The 21100-nt window shown below is 32.6% G+C and overlaps 1 protein-coding gene and 1 long non-coding RNA gene across 5 annotated transcripts in view; one reads left to right on the top strand and one right to left on the bottom strand.

The window, feature by feature from the left end:
• The window catches only part of LOC118184359 (TELO2-interacting protein 2-like), a 54568-nt gene extending 41481 nt beyond the window's left edge, over positions 1-13087 (bottom strand). For both annotated transcript variants that reach the window (XM_035354018.2, XM_035354019.2), the window contains exons 1-2: positions 12879-13087; positions 3541-3706 (exon numbers count right to left, since the gene is read on the bottom strand). In XM_035354018.2, the coding sequence (XP_035209909.1) occupies positions 3541-3706; positions 12879-12965 (253 nt within the window). In that variant the 5' untranslated portion in view covers positions 12966-13087. The remainder of the gene's footprint in view (positions 1-3540; positions 3707-12878) is intronic.
• The window catches only part of LOC118184360 (uncharacterized), a 123462-nt gene that overhangs the window by 47618 nt on the left and 54744 nt on the right, over positions 1-21100 (top strand). Inside the window, exon 3 of one of the 3 annotated variants that reach the window (XR_015044084.1) lies at positions 924-1194. The exons of the other annotated variants lie outside the window; for them this stretch is intronic. This is a non-coding gene — a long non-coding RNA (uncharacterized LOC118184360). The remainder of the gene's footprint in view (positions 1-923; positions 1195-21100) is intronic. 3 annotated transcript variants of the gene reach the window in all.

Raw genomic sequence — 21100 nt, 5'->3', positions numbered from 1 at the left:
TGCTAATACTTTCTCTTTAATTCTATAAACAGACATAACTTCTTGTTCAGTTACAAAGTTACACTGTTCAAGTCCCGTAATTGCTGTGTCGAGAATGCCGACTAACTTGTCAATCGAAATTTTTTCGTTTTCAATAATGTTCTCTGTTACTTTCTTCACTATCGGACGCGTGCATGGGTAAACACTTTACACACATGCATAGCAGACACGTGAATCAAACGCGCATGCATAAGTTTGTGGCTTTGAGGTCTTGATTATAGATCAGTCCGGATAATGGATGTCCCGATTACGGACTTTGTACTGTATTGTATTGTATTGTTGTTAAGCTCTTGTAAATGTGACAACAAAGAAAAGACACTATTACCCATGTTCATTAAACTGCAGAAAATTCATTTATTATGCAACTATAAGCCAACAGGAAAATGAGCTCGAGGAAGGCCCCAGGCTTTGATGTCTGAACTATATCTATGGTGATTTTACATCATTAAAATTACCAACATGGATAGCTCTGGTCAAATGGAAAGCAGAGTGGTAGAAAATTATACGGTATGTCATATGCTAATTTTTATATTTAGCTAAATTATAATTTTGAAAAACCTTTGCTTTTATTTGTACACCCATACACTAATTGTTTTTCATACTAAAACATATTCCTGTTACATACTACAATAAAATTTATCCCACTCAAGCTGTACCGTCTGGAGTTTTCTAAAGTTCGTGTAAACATGAAAATATTTGCAAAGGATGACTCTTTTGCACAAATTTTATGCTTTGTCACATGGCAAAAAGGAGCCAACCACTATGGACTCCTAAGACTTAGCATTTAAAGGAAAATAGGTATTCCATATAATAACTAAAAAGGTGAAGTTTTAATTCAGACAGTTGATTGGTTAAAATATAAACAATCTACATATTTTTTGCAGAAAGAAGTTGCACATCTCTCTCCTAGTCTTTCCTTCGCCTAGCAGTAAATTCAGTAGAAAATCATTCAAAAAAGATTGGTCATCTGAAGGAGAGAATGCGGAATAGTGCTTGAAATTAATAGTCTCAACAAAGAGGGAAAAAATATGACTGACTGTACTCTATACAGAATCCAAATATTCATGGGTTCGATGTGATGGACAGTTTTACAGAACATATTATTATAGTTGCAGCAGTGCAAGAATAAAATTCCGCCTGTTTCACTGCACCAAGGTATGTAATGTAGTATATGTAATGCAAGTCATAACTCCATTTTTAAGCCAACTTGCATAAACTAAAACACTAATGCTGCAAACGCTTCTTTTTTCCCCCCTCGCTATTTTTTTTACTCCTATTTGTTTTCAAAAAAGCAACTTGATAATCAAGAATCATAGAAAGATCTTGAAAATCCAAAATATTTCAAATGAAAAACAGACTTTCTTTGCTACCCTTTTATTTTTTCTGATTCACAAAAATTGAAAAATACTCTTATAAATAATATGAGGGCTATATAACAATAAAAAGTCTCCATAAACATTTAAAACTTCTTGAAATCTGAGCCTTGTCAAGAAACTTTCTTTAAGTTAATAAACAAAACAAAAAAAAAAACAAAAAATCATATCTTTCATTGGATTAAAGAGCAAAATTATAGTCAATAATGTCTTCATACTGAGAAAAATTTAAATTCATAAAAATAAATATATTACTACAGCCCTGATGCAAATGTAATATACGGAACTATTTTTCAAATTGGATATTCTAAGTTACTCACGACTGCAGTGAATAACTTCCTCGCTACATACAGTTTTATCAATAAGAATTTTTCAATTTACGAAAATGCTATGTATTAGATCTACCGGAATGGCACAGCCAAAGATTTTGCTGCTAGGGATGATCAGTTTCCTGTTCCTCTAAATGCACACATGTATAAAATGCTTGATGGATAAACAGGAAAACAAATAAACGCTCTCTCTCTAAAACAAAACTTCCAGCATTTTAAAATGGTATTTTGCTTGTTTTTCTGTCAATAAAATCATCAGTGAAATTCTAGAAATTTGCTTCATTATTTCATTTGATGTTCCATAGAGAGTACAGTATAATTTCTTAAATACGAGATCCTCATTTTAGGGAATCCTAAATCAATTTGTATCTATAAAATTTCTTCTCAAGGTAATTTTGAAAAAATAAAAAATAATAATAAATAAAAAAAAAAAAAAAATCATGGTAGCATTAAAGCACCTGAAAATGCATTCTGGAAATAGAAATAAAATTCTCAAGTATTTCTTTTTCAGTAAGAAATTCTACCTTACTTATATAAATGAGTTAGTAATTAACTGATAGTCATATTTTTATTCAAAAGTTTCAGTGGATACACAGCAACATTGTTATGAACTTTGCATATATGTAAATAATTTTAGTGAAATTATATGTAAAATTATAGTATCTCTTGTATAATCCTGATAGTTTTGACAACTGCTTTGTGTCGACAAATCACCATCTTGGCGACCATTTGGTGACATTTTATTTTGACCCTTGTTCAACTGTAACTTGTGCTATGACTATGTGACTGTAACTGTGTGTGTCTTCAGCAATTTCAAGAAGCTGAAGGTACTGGACATTTCTTGGTGATCGGGTGAAAACTATAGGAGACTGGAGAGAGCATCAGTTCACAATTTTTAGGTTAGCCTTGAGTCTATAGTACTGAGAGACCTCTTTGCAAGCTTTGCTTTTAAGTACACTCTGCATTATGTTGTTTTTAACATTCTAAGTAGTTTGAAGTGATAACTACTGACTGTGCTCTGTCATACTGAGAAGAGTTATACAAGTACTTTTATGAAAAGATCCATTTCTTTTTTTGCCTTGGGGAGAGAGGTGGATAAGTTTTATCACGCTATCATCAGTTCTGTGAGCATTCAATCTGTTTCAATTCATACCTGTACGCATGTAACAGTATGGAGTTTTTGAAATCTCATTGATTTATTTGAATACTCTGCCCAGTGTAAAATAAATCTGTATGACAGTTCAGCATATAGTAATTCTTTCCCTCACTAATAACTAACATGGAAAAGACTGTTGAATACATAGATCAATTTGTGATCAAATCCAAAAGACTGGATTGGCTGCATGAGTATTCTCATCGTTTACCCTATGTCAGAAATCAGCAGCATCTTCATATTCTCAATATGAGCCAGTGTCCAGTTTCTTTGTAAAGAACTTTAGTCCTCCATGAAGGTATTTCTTCTCTTGAGCAGATAACACAATGAGCTTTACAAAATCCAATAAATTCAAATTGTTTTTCTTTGCTCTGATGATCCACAGAACTTTAAATATCCATGAAATTACATTTCAGATGAAAACATAAACTACCTCCACAAGCGTGCTGCCCAGGCAAACTACCCATCTCTAACTACAACATTAATCACTACTACTAGCTACAACACTGATTATATATACCATTTTGGATAACAAAGTAAAAAAAATTTGAATTCACTTTAATAATTTATTATTGAATTCAATTCCAGTCTGCTTTCAAAAAATATATGACACCTAGTATATGAAGAATCAAGATAAATAGCTTACCTCTATCTTCAAAATGATCAAACTTAGGAACTGAACCAAAATCAACAATGAGCTCAGTTAAATTTGAAATGATAGCATTTTCTTTTTCTAATTGTGACTCTTCAAGTGATTCCAGAAATTCATCAAAATGTTGTACAAGGTCACCCAATTCAACTAAAGTTATATTCTGTTAAAAAAAATTAATTAAAAAATAAAGAAATGATCAGAAATTTTACATTTAAAAAAGTACATATTCATACTTCTTTATTAAAGTGGTGATTACAAGAATATTTGACAATATTTAAAAGTTGCTTATTACACAGTAGGCAATTAAATTTGCTAGTTTTGGCAACAGATTTCAATAGCCGCTCTAATAAGGTAGTACATGCAGTTTACATTAAATTTCAATAAAAAATAATAAATAAACTATTATATAAACTACAGTTTTAAAACTCAAAGATAATTTAAAAATCAAAACTTCATAATAAGTAAGAATTAACCCTGACAAAATATTTTAAGGTGCTTCTTTGTTACAGTGGCCTCCTACCATACTTGGAAGTGTTAGAATTGCACAAAGATCTCAACTATAATTTTACCAAGCTTGTGAAGCGCGAATATAAAAATAAACAACACAGTATATAATAATAATACTCATATGCTGTTTATTAAAAATATTTTTAAGAATCCTTTTTCTCATTATTGTTAGTTTATTGCATATAACTGTTCCAGTCAAGTGCAGTAATCTAATAGCAGTGATGAACAATATTTTGGAACTGCTGAACCAATTCCCAACACACAGACCCTTCTTCCTTTTGCAGTTTTTAGCATTGCACCTCCAAATGGTTTCATCGTTAACATAAAGTTTCACGTTGTGGCCATTTTCGCATACTCATATGTCATGTTAAAGATCTCGGTTAATCTTTGGATTATGGTAACTTGGCGATTTTTTTGGCGACAAACTCTGCTACAGCAACCCTCTATTTTTTTTCGCTGCCATTTTGTCTTCTCGAAGTAAAGACATGTTTCTTTTCTTTTTATTTACTCAACACTTTTTCCAACAATCTGCTAGCCAAATTACACTTATGCTAGAAATTTTATGGAACAAAACTGCTTAATCATGACAAATATTAACTGCAAAATTGGGAAAAAGTGCATAATCGCAAACTCCTTGCCGCGTTTTTCAGAATCGCACATACACAGTAACCATGTACACGTCGACTTATTTTTACTTAAAAAAACATCCCAGAATTGCACAAAAATGGCATTGCACACACTCTTGACTTTATCCATCTACGTTGCTATTTTCTCATAAATTACAAAAATTTGCACGAAAATACAGGAAAATTTTGTGAATTTTAAACTTGGTAAAAAGCACATATATGAAATTACCTGATTGTGAAAAAGTACATACCCTTTCCAAGGATGAACATTTCCACGTATAATATAAATAAAATATCCAAAAACTTTTACCTAAATTATCTATTATAAACATCACCAACGAATTTATAACACAAACATTAAAAGTGGTTACAAATACTTAGTGTCAAATATTTAAATTATTTCCATGCACGTTTACTTCCACTGAAACACATACCAAATTGCTACAAACATATAATTCACAAAATAACTATCATTTAATTAAAATATAATTAAACCATGTACACATCGACTTATTTTTACTTAAAAAAAAATCCCAGAATTGCACAAAAATGGCATTGTGCACACTCTTCACTATACAGATGTACACTGCTTTTTTCTCATAAATTAGAAAAATTTCACGAAAATTCATGAAAATTTTGTGAATCTTTAAATTCGGTAAAAAGGACATATATGAAATTACCTGATCGTGAAAAAGTATATACCCTTTCCAAGGATGAACATTTGCATGTATAAAATAAATAAAATATCCAAAAACTTTTACCTCTAAATTATCTATTATAAACGTCACCAATGAATTTATAACGCAAATATTAAAAATGGTTGCAAATACTTAGTGTCAAATATTTAAATTATTTCCATCCACGGTTACCTCCACTGAAACGGTACAACTCTAATATACGCCCTAATTTCACCAAATGTGGCGATATGTGTTCTGCGCTGGTTTTTGGCGCGATTGCGTGTTCTATGGCAAACCTGTTGACGTTGAAAAATCTTTCGCTGGAGCTCGTTAGTTCGCCTCTGTGTCTGAGAAGTTGGGAGGGAAAGATAAAATGGTAGTTGTTGAATTGAAGTTCGGCAAAAGGAAATATGATTGTGGCTATCCTGTTGAGGGATAGTGGGTATTTGGAAGTGTGGAAAGTGGGTCTGGGAGATTATTTTTAATGGTAGTGCATGATAGAAGTAGGGATTTGTAATTTTATTTATTTGTGAACCATAGTATAAATTTTCTGGATAGTGTGTCTGGCTGTCATGTAAATACGATAGTGATTACGTGGTGGCATGTTAAAAGCGGTATGAAATTTATATTTCTGCTATTCGAAAACGCATTAATTCATGGTAAGTGCATTTTATTTTATCTTTGTTCTTATTTTGTAGAATGTTATGTTCATTGGTTCTTTAGTATGAATTTCTGTCGTTATTGTTGTGTTTTTAAATTGTTTGAAATTTATTTTAGTTTATTTTGTTGTTTAGTGTCTAGCCTGTATAATTCGTAGATATTTTTAAAAGTTGAAACAGAACGCTGTGTACATGGTATTATTTGAAATTTATTGTTGTTATGTTATTTTATTAAAGCGAGGAGTGCGTAGATCGTAGATTCCTTCCTTGCCTAAATTGTGCAATTCGTAGAATTTTTTTTAAGTTTAAACAGGATGCTGTGTACATGGTATTATTTGAAATATATTGTTGTTATGTTAATTTATTAAAGCGAGGTGTGTGTAGTTTGTAGATTCGTTCGTTGCCTACATTGCGCAATTCGTAGATGTTTTTTTAAGTTAAAACATGTCGCTGTGTACATGGATTCTTGTCAAATATTTTTGGTTAGAAACTTTACGTTTTTGCTATCTAAATTTTTTTTTTTTTTTTTTTTTTTGTTTCGGATTTTTAGCTAAATTGTGTGTTCAAAACATAGATTTTGCATGTGCGAAAACCGCGTTTTTGGAGACATTTTAGGCTAAAAGTTCAAAATGTAGACAAAAAATTTAGATAGTAATATGGCAGCGTGAAGTTTCTCGCCAAAAATATTTAGCGAGAAATTTGGCGACTTGAGGGCGCATATCAGAGTAGTTCCACTGAAACATATACCAAATTGCTACAAACATATAATTCACAAAATAACTATCATTTAATTAAAATATAATTAAATTAAAAAACACTACTTAAAATATAAATAAGCACATACATTAAATTAATAAAAATTAGCTTACAATCCCAATTTAAACTAAATCATTGCTAATAACAATTTTCCAATAATACCATATTAATTTATTTACTCCTTACATTTAGAACAATGCATAAAAATAATATCCTCAAATAATTAAAAATACTAACTTACCTAATCTTCTTCAGAATCTTGATTACGTGGCAGATAAACTTTTCTTATTTTCTCCGCTAAATAAAAAGCAATCGTATGTGCACTTGTTTCAGGATCTTTAAAATCATACTTATAGTTCACAGCAAGATGTTGAAAACCTTCATCCTCCAAACAGACATATATGGCACACAAAATTCTTTAACAGCACCCAAAAACTTTCCGCAAAACATGTTCCCTTTCTAATAGAATGCTTTATGCTTTATATTGCTAACCATTTAAACCTTTCTTGTGACAAACCCATTTGAACGCATTACCTTTATACAGCCATACACATTACCTTTATACAAACAGGACATTTATAATGGCTACTAAGTAAACCTTCATTTACACATCAGTCAATTATTGCTTTTTTCCCCTTTCATTCCAAATCATACAGAAGCTTCAAATTAATCTTATCACACTCAGCCATTTTACCATGTAAACAGCAAAATAAGCAACATACTTCCTAACCAACATCCAACACACAAACAAGCCCTTACAAATCTTTTCCCATCAGTCAAATTCACCACAGTCATGCAACCAATTACGTCATAATAGGGTTTTCATAACATTCAACGGCTAATCTTTGGAATATGGTAACAGGTAGTTTGGTGACATTTTGGTAAGGTGATAAAGGTTACTAGCTAGGACTTTAGCAATGTACATGGATATAGTCAAGAGTGTGCGCAATGCCATTTTTGTGCAATTCTGGGATTTTTTTAAAGTGAAAATAGGTCGATGTGTACATACTGTGATGTGAAATTCATAAAAACGCGGCAAGCAGTGGGCGATTCTGCACTTTGTCCCAATTTCGCACCTAATCTTCGTCATGATTAAGTACTTTTGTTCCATAAAAATTCTAGCATAAGCGTAATTCGGCTAGCAGATTGTTGGAAGAAAATGTTGGAAATGTTGAGTAAAAAAAAAACAAAACATGCCTTTACTTCGTGAAAACAAAATGGTGTCCAAACAAAAACTAGCAGGTTGCTGTAGCAGTGTTGGTCACCAAATTTTTGCCAAAAAATTGCCAAGTTACCATAATCCAAAGATTAACCCATTCAACAACTCAGGTTACCATAAATGAAACAACTTGGTGATAATCCAAGGGGCACCCTTAAATATAGGCTAACCAATAATACGTATAATAGAGAAGATCTGAAAGAAAGAAATAAGCTGATCCATATTTCGTTCTTAAAGAATAAAATGCTTTTGAAAAATGAAAAATAAAATGCTTTAAAACATCTTTCTTCCTTCTAACTCATTTTGCAGCATAATTAATTGCCAAATTAAATAAATTATACAATGAGCTGAAGTATTCATTACTGTTCACTCTACAATTTTTCACCAGAGCATCTGATCAAATAAGCAATACTTTTTGTTTATTAATAAAATTAATAAATATTTTATGAAATTATGCTACAGGTGCAGAAGAAGTGGGCAGGCTATTAGAAATTCACCAAGGTATAATCTTGCCGCAAAAACTGTGCAGTTCCACTCCAATTTTTGAAGAAGAACATTTTGGCAGATGGTCTGAGGGTTTTGCACTTTTCTTCTCCTACCACCAAATTCTTGCGAGGAGTTTTGGCTCATACTGTGTTTTGAGTGACCCGTTGCCACAGAGATAAAAATAGCAAACTTGCTTGTTCTTACAAACATCATGCCTTCTTTGGGATTCGAACACAGGCCCATCAGTATGGCAGTCAGCATCACTAACTATAATCCAGGTGGGTGACCTGGCAGCACTTAATGAAATTAATTTAAATGGAGTCATTAAAATCCTTATGTATTTTTCAATAATATCTATTTATGCAGCTGGCCTTGAAAGCAACTAGTAATAATAATAATAAAACTTTACTTAAGATACAGAATAGGCACATCACAGAAAAGTATTGTAACACCAAACATAAAGATATATACAGTGGTTAAACAAAAATATGGAAACACCTTGTGAAATGCATGTTTGAAAAGAAAGATTGATTTTAATGAAATATGTAGGTGGCGCTGGCGTTTTTGACTACTGACGCCACCTATACAACTTCGTAAATGTGCTAAACAGTTCAGTTGTTGTCAATGTACTGTTATGTGAGGTTGTCATTGCATTATGTCAGAGTTAACAGACTTCGAACGTGGGCAAATTGTTGGAGCACGTATGGTAGGTGCTTCTGTAAGCAAGGTAGCCGAGGTGTTTAGTGTTTCAAGAGGTACTGTATCAAAGATTTATTCCGCATACTTAAAAAGTGGAAAAACATCATCTGCTAAATCACAGCACGGACGAAAGTGTGTCCTGAGTGATCGTGGCAGATGATCATTAAGGGCTATTGTGACAAAAAATAAGAAGACCACAGCTGCAAAAGTTACTGCTGAAATGAATGTTGTGTTACCGAACCCTGTGAGTACCAAAACAATTAGAAGGGAGCTTCATAAACAGGGAATTGCTGGCCGTGCTGCAATTGAGAAGCCACTCATCAGTGATGCTAATGCCCAAAACAGGAAAAGGTGGTGTTTAAGTCATAAAGCCTGGACTATAGAGCAGTGGAAGCAAGTAATACGGTCTGACGAGTCTTCTTTCACATTGTTTCCCACTTCTGGCCGAGTTTACGTCTGGAGAACGCCATCTCAAGCCTATAATACAGACTGCTTGTTGCCAAGAGTGAAACATGGCGGGGGTTCTGTTATGGTTTGGGCAGCCATATCGTGGTTCTCTGCTAGCCCCATGATAACTGTGTCAGGGAACATGACTGCCAAGACTTATGTGAACATTTTGGCCGATCAAGTTCATCCCATGGTACAAACTTTGTTCCCCAATGGTGATGGTGTCTTCCAAGATGACAAAGCCCCTGTTCACACAGCTCACATTGTCCAGGACTGGTTTTCTGAGCACGAGGATGAGTTGTCCCATCTACCATAGTCACCAGACCTGAATATTATCGAACCTTTGTGGTCTACATTGGAATGGAAAGTGCGTTCTCGTTATCCATCGCCAACATCGTTACCTGAACTTGCCACCGTTTTGCAGGAAGAATGGTATAATATTCCCTTGGCAAACATACAGGAACTATATTTATCCATTCCGAGAAGACTGCAAGCTGTTTTGGATGCCAACGGGTTTCCTACACCATATTAAGCAAAGAAACATGTTTTTTTAAGGTGTTTGCATATTTTTGTCCAACCCCTGTAGGTTACAGTTGACTTTAGAATACCCCTTGTATTATCGCGAAGTTGCTGTTTCATTTATCGAAAAGTTGTTTCATTTATGGTAACCTGAGTAGATGAATGTTATGGAAACCTTATTATGATGTAATCGTTTGTATTATTCCAGGAAATTTTGAATCATGGGATGTTTTGTAAGGACTTTTGCAGTGTGTGTGGTTAGGAAGTACACTACTTGTTTTATTGTTTAGATGGTAGAATGGCTGAATGTAGTAAGATTAATTTGAAGTTTCTGTACGATTTGGAACGAAAGGGGAAACATGCATTGACTGGTGTGTAAATGAAGGTTTACTTAGTAGCCATTTTCCGGACAGTCCGGAATACGTATCATATTTTTTACTGTTATTATGTGGCGATGCTGATATATGGATTCTAGTTCAGATAATTGTAGGAAGTTTTTGGATGCTGTTAAGGAATTTTGTGTGCCGCGGACTGAACACGAAGGAATTTCTAAATAAGGTAAGTGGATATTTGCTTTGTGTAGTGCTTAAATGCATAACAGGTTTTCCCTTTTTTATGGTATTTTATTGTTTGGTTAAAAATGTAGTTTATTAAAATTGTGTAATTTTTGTTTGCCTCTACAATAGAACTGGGTGCTCCTTTGACTTTTTAAGTGAAAATATATTGATGTGTACATGGACATACTCTGCGCCTAGTTTGTGCAATTCTCTGATGTTTTCTTAAGTGAAAATAGGTCAATGTGTACATGGATAACGTCAAGGGAATGCCCAATGTCATTTTTATGCAATTCTGGGATGTTTTTTTAAGTGAAAATCAGTCAATGTGTACATGGATAGCGAGTTTGTGCAATTCTTTGTCTTATTATTTTTGCTTTGTGTAAAGGCGGTTTTTGGACGCAAGCCAAAATAGCAAGTCAAAGAATTACACAAACTCGGTATCCATGTATGGGCAAAAATCACCAAGGGGTACACTAAAATATACTTTTACTGATGTATAAATACTTCTTAGATGATTTTCAGTTATAATATATCATTTGGAAAAATCAGGCAAGGTAAGAGACTACTGGAACTATCCCACATCAAACAGTTCTCAGATTAGCTAAATAGAAGAGATATTATAATAAAGTACTTGTATAAATTTCAAAGCCAATAATTTTTTTTTTTTTTTTTTTTTTTTTTTAATCTGCGTCTCCTGTGAAAATATGCACATGGAAATTCTAAACTTTTGCGTTAAACTCTACATGGTGGCTTGTTCATAAAATTTAATTTCTTTTTACTTCAATTAAAAACAAAAAGAGAGAGAGAGATTAATTTATGATAATTTCATCATTTTATTGAAACTGATTAAAAATAAAACCTTAAAAATAGTAATGTAAATAATAAAACATCAGAATTCGTGACACTTTCTCCCGAAAAAAAGAAGTACCGTATATACCCGCGTATAAGTCGACCCCCCACTTCAACATGAAAAATTCGTAGAAAATAAGAAACCCGCGTATAAGTCGACCTCCCACTTCCGAAATCGATTGAGAAACTTCGAAAAAATTTTTTAAGTACTACATTTATTCAAAATTATCTGAGAAAAAAAAAAGTAAATATACGATAAAAAATACCTTGGTAAATAAACAAAATCAAAATCCTTCAACGTCCGATTCATGGTCAGATTCGCCAAACATTTCATAGAACTCTTCTGTCGTCATTGCCTCTGTATTGTTACAATCACTACTAGAGCCTTCGTCGTCATTTTCACTTTCAAAAACAGCATCATCTTCCATGCCGTCTAGTTCGTTGCTAATACAACATTTTTAAAATGATTTTATAATCATTTCAGAGGGTATTTCGTTCCAAGCATCTTTAACCCACTGAGCAATTAACGTAATATCGGGCTTTTTAATGTTGCCTCCTTTTGTAAATGTTGGTCAAACGGAACTAATCCACTTTGCCCAATATTTTCTAACATTTACTTTGAAGGGAGTATTGAGGCAGACATCTAGGGGTTGAATGACGGATGTCAATCCTCCCGGAATTACGGCCACAGTCGTTTTTAGGTGTTTTGTCACTTCTTCAGAAAAGTGTCCACGAAAAGAATCGTATACTAAGAAGGTTTTTTGAAAGCTGCTCCTGGTCTTTTATCCCACACATTTTTAAGCCAATCGACTGTTCCGTCAGCATCCATCCATCCCTTTTCATGGGCGCGAACCAGCACACCTAATGGAAACACAACGTTTTTCTTTTAAAAATGATCAACAGACGAAGCTTACTGCTTATAAAGATTTATACGTACGTGAAAACTATCTGCATTTCTCTTTTCTTGGAGTGTTGGCGAAGTGTTTTTATTGCTCGATATTGATCGGTTGTTCTTGGGCCGAAAATTCTTTGGTTTAATCGAAACTTACTCTAGTTAAAGTATGAAACTCTGTGCTTAGTTCGTCGCATAATTTAAATCATGAAATTACTTCAAGTAAGTGACTTATTTGATAAATCGTCCAATTTGAGTGCGGGAAGAAAACAACTGCATTTATATAAAGAAATTTTTGAACTTCCGATTCTTTTAATTTTTTATGGCCCTGCGTATAAGTCGACCCCCCCCCCCACTTTGAAGTCTTTTTTTTTTGTCCAAAATATCTCGACTTATACGCGGGTATATACGGTATTTATTATAATCCAAAATAAATTACCTGTCCCTTAGGCAATGAAGTACCAGTTAAAAGCTTTCTATATTTCTGATACATAATATTTACTTTTTTCTCTCCACTTTCTTGCATTTTTAATCATTGATGTAACATAAAAGAAAGATCTGAAACTTTTGAGTATTTTTAAACTGGCTACACATGGAACAGACAAAAATTTTCATCTTCGCGCATTTGGACAAGAATATCAACAGAGCAGTCTGTTGCCAGTTTTAAACAAATAAAAGTATTTAAATTTTACACGACAGATGCAGATGATTGTTGTGTTATCGCCTATCAAAAAATAAAAATAAGTTAAAAAAAAATTCTGATCTATTATGGAAGTTCCACTGTATAAATCATATGCCAAAGTTTATTGTTTTTCGCAATCACTTTTGCAGATGTCAAAGCAGGTGAAATTGAACATGAAACGATCCATAATTTCAAGTTTCTATGTATTTTATGAAGCTATCTATGAAATGTCATTTCGTTTGAAAAAACTGAAAAAACCTTGACTAAAGATGTCCGTGTCCATGAACATCAGTTTTTAAAAAAGTTCGAAGTCCATGAAAAAAGTCAAATTCCATGAAGTAAAAGTACAATAAGTAAAATTCCAGGAAATAACGTAAATGTCCATGAAGATCAGTTTTTTGGTAAAGAAGCATCTGCCTGGATGGTACCGGGACAGGCGCCGATTTATGAAACCAGACACCGTGGAAAATCTATTACAAAAGGTTTTTTTCCCCTAAGTTTTCGATTGTAATAAATATCTTAGAATTAAAAACATACATAGTTTTACATATTTGTAAATACTAAATTGAGGTTTAGGAGCCTCGACATCCGTTGAAAGTGGTAATCTGACGTACACACAATTTGCATTTCGGAAATTAGGTCCTGCGCACAGACTTTTATGAAGGTTCTTTTTATAAAGTTAGAAACATATATGCATAAATGAGGTAAGCATCCTTGTGAAAATGTGTCTTCAACCAGTAGTTGATATGCATAAAGATTGACAATACACCTTCATAATAATGTTTCATTCTTTGCCTCAGCAGATTCGCGTCAAATCACTCTGAGCGCTATTTATTTGAAGCTAACAATAGCACTAAATTTTGCTTACGTTTAAGTTTAAACGGGAGTGATTAATCATTCAATAGAAAGTCTACACTGCTTTCCTGGTATAAATGTTTGGTAGAGCAGAATTCTTTCTAAAAAATGTACAAAAAGTAGTGATGTCATAGCTCCCAAAAACGTACATGACGCTGGGGGAGAAAAATTAAAATAGTGTGACTACAGGTATTTCCAGAACGTTATTCTTATTTAGCAGCCATGAAGAGGTTTTTTGTATTTGGCATCTGAAGATATGCTGAATTTTGACCTTCTACACCCATTAGAGCTTCAAAACACATTATCTTATGGAGATTTTAGATATGAAAAGTGCTTCAAAAGTAATGTGATAAATTTTAAATAGCATTAAATTTATATAAAATTTAAATTATCAATGTGATACTTTTTAATTTTATAAAATACTAATGTGATAAATTTAAGATAAATTTAAAACTAAAGTGATAAATTACAGGGCAGATAGAAAAAAGCGCTTTTCATCAGGGAATTTACTGTCACAGATGAAGAAATTAGGCCCTGGAGGACGTTTTCATTTTTCCCACCTATATAACTTTCAGCACTGCAGACAGATCATGATGGGTACCTTCTTCGGATTCGTATACTGATCCATTCTAAAATGTTAGTGATGGTGTACGAGCTTGATGATTTATCTACGGAGATTGAGGTTAACCTTACTGAAGATAATCTAATTAAAGTCACATATGTTGGCCCGGTAAAATATACCTCATCATAAATTAAAAAGTCGGCGTCGCATGTTCGATGGAAATACCATAACAAAACTAAAACTACGTGTAACAGAGGTTAAACAAATAAAAAAATCTGAAACGTTCCAGATTTTTAATGGTCGCCTAAAAAGTTTGTTAAGGTTTTCTATGCTCTCGCTCAGTTCACAAACTACCAGTCTGCTGCAATACTCATTCCTTCTAACCCATTCTTTTTGTCTTTCTAGCTTTATTCTTAAGCATAATTTTCTTCGCACTTACGCCATATATTAAGTCAACAGCAAAATTATAACAAAATTAAAAGCAGTGTACGTTTAGAATTTCTGCTGCAACATTAAGTGTCAGCATGCATTTTTCGTTTTTTTTTTTTTTTTTTTTTTTTTTTTTTTTTTTGCTCGCTTTTAAATCGTCGAGTTTATTAATCAAAATTCGTTAGTTTTACAAGTATGAAATAGTATAAAACAAATTCGAAATTCAAAATTCGGGCATCTGCGTGCCCATGTTCAGGTGCAAGCCTACGTTTTTTAAAATTTGATGGCTATATTTAACATTGTTTTTTTGGGTATGACACAATTGCGCGAATTAAAGTCTCCCCCCCCTCCTTGTCTGCTCACAGCCTACCTGCGCGAATAACGTTTTCTCCCTTTGCCTGCCAGGGAATTTAACAACCTCATTCCGAAGAAGACCCTCCCTGTTAAAAAGCTAAGGGTTAATATCCAGTTTTACCTTTCGAAGCCAAAAGCAGACAACAGGAAAAGAAAATACAGAAATAAGATTATACATCACAAGAACAAATTCTTTACTAATATTACGTTTTTATTCTTTCTTGTAATTATTCTTATAATAAAGTCTTTGTTTGTAATTCATACTAATTATTATCTAATAAGATTAGATATTCCTTATCTAAGTAGGCTAATTACTTGAATAATAAAAATAAATGCAAGAGCTAGCAGAGAAAATAAAAGGTATTAGCAAACACACATATTAGCATTGGAAACACATCTCATTAATTACAATACTAGTGTGTGTGTGATTATCGCAAAGCCTCGAGGGCTATCTGCCTAATGGGAGGAATGCCGTTGTGGAGGACTTTCTAAGGGAAACTGGCTCGTATACACGTTACACATGGGAAAAACTACGAAAACGCCCATACAGCCAGCCCCGTTCGCGGAATTCGAACCTCGGACCGAACTACCAGTGTTCAGCGACTTTACCGCTCGGCCGCTGGTTGGCAATTACAATACTAGAAAGAATAGTGTTATAATAGTATTATAAATTTGATAAATGTAAAGCATACGAATTATTGTTCTTATAAATTACATCTGTTAATGCTATCATTGATTTAATATCTTTCTTTGATAATAATAGTCATGGTGTCTAACTAGACCGGAAAATTTAATATATTTAAGTGGTGTTCGAACAATATTATTCGTTACTAATGTATAGTTCCGGAATAAACATATTACGCAAATTAGATGGAGTAATATTCCGTAATTTATTGATACCCGTATAAAGTCTGTGTTTTTAGAAAAACATGTGTATAATTTGCATCAAGGTATGAAATCAAAGAAATCGAGTTTATTTCTTTACTTACTATTTTCTTATTAATGGGATTTGCAAAGCGATATGCTAAGGTAAAGGTGAAAATTACCAATGAATAAAACTTTGTAGTACTTTTGAACATTAAATTTTTTACTTCGTAAACTGAAGTTTTACAATGTAATTTTCCGTCTTAAATATTTATAGAGAAAGAAAGAGCTGGGGTATCACTAGGATTTGAAATTTCGGTCGAATTGCCAATGTTAAGCGATTTTATCGCCTGGTTGTACAACCTCTTGAAATTAAACTGATCAGATGTTTTATGTTGAAAAATATATTAAAGGAAAGAAAAGATACAATTTTCCTACACATAAAAAGCATGCTGAATTATAGATTTACATGTTTGGTAAATGAGTTAAACTTATCTATGAAATATTAGGTATATAACATAAAAGCATCAGTGAAGAAGGAAGTGACAATTTAAATCCTTGTAATCTAAATGTATAGCAGTAGGAGTATTTACTGTTAATTCTAATAAAGCCGAAAAATTTTATAACACTTATAAATGAATTATATTATAAATAGGAAAACAACGTGATTTAGCGATCATTTTTCTTTGTAAAGACATTAGGTAAATTTGAAGCAGGAGAGATTAAATGAACAACACCTTCGCCGGGAATCGAACCGCGGATCTCTGGAATACGCGCCCAGCGTGCAGACCACCACACCAACAAGGCATGCTAAGAAGGCGGGAGAAATACCTTATATACTTCTCCTTTTAAAGGGCGTCTGGTGTTTAGGGGACCCAATCGACAAATCCTGGGTGTGGAGAATGATCATCCACCACCCTTTTAGTTCGGGCGCTACTGTAGAGACATTAGGTTAATTGGAAGCGGGAGAGATGAAAATGAGCAACGACTTTGCGGGGAATCGAACCGTGGACCTCTGGAATACGCGCCCAGCGTGCAGACAACCACACCACAAAGGTTTGCTAATAAGGAGGGAGAACTATCGTATATTTTTAAAAATAATTTAAAATAATTAATTTTATACACAATTTAATCTAAAGATGTTAATTTTAAAAATAATTAACCTGAAACTAGATTGGAAAATAAACTGCCTATTCAAGATTGATCTGCACCAAGGTGTTAGAAACATCTTTTGTTAGCTCGAATTATGATGCAGGATTTTGTGAAAATTATCATTTAAGTATAAGTAGGCATAAATACAATACAACAATATATAAATTCTAGATATATGAAAACATAAATACCATACAACAATATATGAAAAGAAATGGATGAAAAGGAAGTTGAAATCCTATGATATAAATAAAGGAAGTTCGATAATTTTTTTATGAGTCGTCAAATGCTGCAGATGCTCATAGTTATCATCTATTATTAATTAAATTATGTAATAAATGAAATGTATGTCAAAGGAAAAGAAGAGTGAAATACGGTTAGAGTAACTGGAAAACAGAATAAATACATATTTAAACGTTTCTACTATTAAAATATGGAATTTTTAAGAAAATTAAATAACTTCAATGATTAAAAGTGGAAAGCTTAATAGAGAATCTATTACAATAATATTGGTGTGAATTTAGAATCACTTAAGAAACCTAATTTTTAGATTTAATCAAGAGAATTTGTTTAATTAAATTTGGCAAATTGAAATTTAAAACTATTCTATACTATTTAAGAAACGGATTTAACTTGCGCTACAAATCCCATATTTGATAGGTTGATTTATATACATATAACAAATATACGAATGAGAGGTTGTTAAATTCAAATATCATATAACTTATATTACTATGTATATATTGTTTCATTAGAAACTAACATAAAGTTAAATAAAACTAAATAATTATCTTGCGCCATTGCTGCAAGGAATGAAATTTGAATTTAACTAACACAAAAACATTATGTCATTTATATAGAGCTATTTTAATTTTTAAAATTATGAAAATTCAATTGTAAACAAATAAAACATTAATTATTGCTCCCAACTAATTTGCAATATCACTCAAATTGAGAAAGCATATGTAAGTTAAGTGTAAGCATCTTAACACATGAAAAAATATTTAATAATTAAAAAGAAAATCTGAAAGGTTTCAGATTTTAAATTGCGTCCAAAGAGGTGTTTTTTAACGTTTTGTGTGTTACTTTTATTTATTAAATGTCATGTTCTTTGCACTTAAACCATAAAATTCAGTTCAACAGCAATGTCACAAAATGATTTTAAAATGAGCATATCTTTAGAATTTCCGATACACAGTTCCGCGCGTTGGAGATAAAAAGTTTTTTTTTTTTTTTTTTTTTTTTTTTTTTTTTTTTTTTTTTGTAGAGTGTTGTCATTGCTCTCTTTTAAATCGTTGAGTATGTTAACCAAGAATTCGTTAAAGTGTTACAAAATATGAAATCGATAATAAAACAAATTTCAAATTTCAAATTTGGGCTTTCAGATGCCCATATTCGCAGTAGGATTAAGTCATTCAAAATTGGATGCCTTTCTGTAGGTACCGTCGTTTTATTGCAATGAGAGAAACGTACATACATTTATGCAGATTCTTTATTATTTAATTTCTTCAAATATAATGCAGGGATCTAATATTTGCTGGCAACAATTTGAAAAGCGTTCAACACTAATATATATATATATATACATTCTACCACTTGGAAATTTTTGAATTCCTGTGGAGAATAAACAGGATTTGGCTCATTAGTCTTTTAAGCATTATAAAACTATTTTTGTATCATAAATTATAATACGACGTTTAGCTTAACAGAGCTTCTCCTGACGCATGCGCAGTTCGCGTTTATCCGCGCGGTGATGATGATGACTTAACTGTTTATTACGTATGTATGTTTTTATATGTATACCTTTCTTACTTCTTCGCCCTTTTTCTCTGCTGTACGCAACTATGTTTAAGTTAATCTCTGTCATTAAAAATGTTGATTGATATTACATTCTATTTAGGCTCATTTATTTCTTCAATGGTTATGGGCCCAGGAATGTTTCAACTGTGCCTAATCAGCAAAATACTTATTTTAAAATGAACATTTTGAAGTTTTCGAGCATTGAACTCTTAAGCCTAATTCAGTGCAAGAACTGTTACGTCTAATCAACAGTAAGAACTGATCAGCGTTCAGTTAAGCCTATTTTTATAGCGCTCAATCTTTTTTTTTTTTTTTGGCTGTGAGAGACTGTATTACATTATGTCGCATTTGACTACTATAGAAAAGCTCGGAAAAGATAATTTTGACAGTTGGAAATTACAAATAGAAGCAGTATTGATTAAAAACGACCATTGGGATTATGTGACCGGTAAAGCGCTAAAACCTGCTGAAGGAATCGAAGACGAAAAGAAATGGATCCAAGCTGATCAAAAAGCTCGCGCAGATATAATTCTTGCTATTAATCCTAGTGAACTGTGTCATATAAAGCATTGCGTGACATCAAATGCTGTGTGGAATAAACTCAAAGCCGTATATGAATCGAAAGGACCTGCGAAGAAGGCTACATTATTAAAACAGCTTTTATTTAGAAAAATGGCGGAAAGCGAAACGATGTCTGAACATTTGAATAATTTCTTCGAAATAGTTGATTAGCTTAAACAAATGGAAATTGACATAGCTGATGATTTATTATCGATTCTTCTGCTCTACAGTATTCCAGAAAATTTTGAAAATTTTAGATGCGCCATCGAATCAAGAGATCAGTTACCTAGTCCCGAAGCTTTGAAAATCAAAATGTTAGAAGAATGGGAAGCAAGAAAAGGGAAAACGTCTCAAGATTCACAAAATGCATACTATACTGATTATAAAAGAAAAAATCAAGAATAGAAGAAAAATGAAAAATGGAAGGTAAATTCAAACAAAAATTTTCCTGCTGAAAGAAATTTTCGAAATTTGAAGTGTAATTACTATTTGAAAATTGGGCACAAGGCATCTGAATGCAGAAAGAAAATAGCTGATAGAAAATATGCGAAACCAAATAAGGGAAATTAAGGTTCTATGATGGCTTCTAATTATGAATAGCAGATTAGTTTAGTAGTAAACAATGCTTATCAGAAGTCCTCCTCATGGTGCTTAGATAGTGGCTGTACATCTCACATGTGCAATGACAGAAGGTTATTTTCAGAATTTCACCCTCGAACGAATTCAACCATAAAGTTAGCAGTTGACAAAACAACAAAAATTACAGGAATTGGAACTGTCCTTATAACAGTACCTAACGGAAATAAGACAATTAAACTTATGCTGAAAAATGTGTTATGTGTTCCGGAATTAAAATGTAATTTGCTGTCAACATCTAAAGCTACTGCAAATAATCGTTCAGTGATTTTTACAGAACGACATGCTAGAATAATAGAACCAAATGGATCTATACTAGTGCAGGCTATTCGTCATGGTGATCTTTATTATATCGTACATCCAAGCACTGAAACAACTGCAATAGCACAGGTACGTGATTTTGTAAAGTGGAATCTTAAATTAGGTCATTTAAATGAATCTGATTTGAAAAGACTTAAGTCTGATAACATGGTTAGAAATTTAAATTTTAATAACACTGAATCTCTAAAAGACTGCAAAGTCTGTATCCGAGGTAAACAAGCCGTGCAAACTTTTCAAAAAGAATCAAAATTTCAAAGTGATGAATTACTGAACTTGATTCACTAAGATTTGTGTGGACCTATGAGAGTCCCATCCCATGCTGGTTCGCGTTATTTTGTTACCTTCATAGACGACAAATCGCGTTATGTCGAAGTCAGTTTTCTTAAAACTAAAGATGAAGTGAAAAATGCATTCATTAAATACAAAGCTGCGGTCGAAAATCGTC

This window comes from Stegodyphus dumicola, chromosome 1 (assembly GCF_044657685.1).
Source record: "Stegodyphus dumicola isolate Sdum_Otavi_A_Nest chromosome 1, ASM4465768v1".
NCBI classification, from domain to species: Eukaryota; Metazoa; Arthropoda; class Arachnida; order Araneae; family Eresidae; genus Stegodyphus; species Stegodyphus dumicola.
Note: the sequence above shows the minus strand (reverse complement) of the source record. Positions and strands in the feature narration are given on the sequence as shown.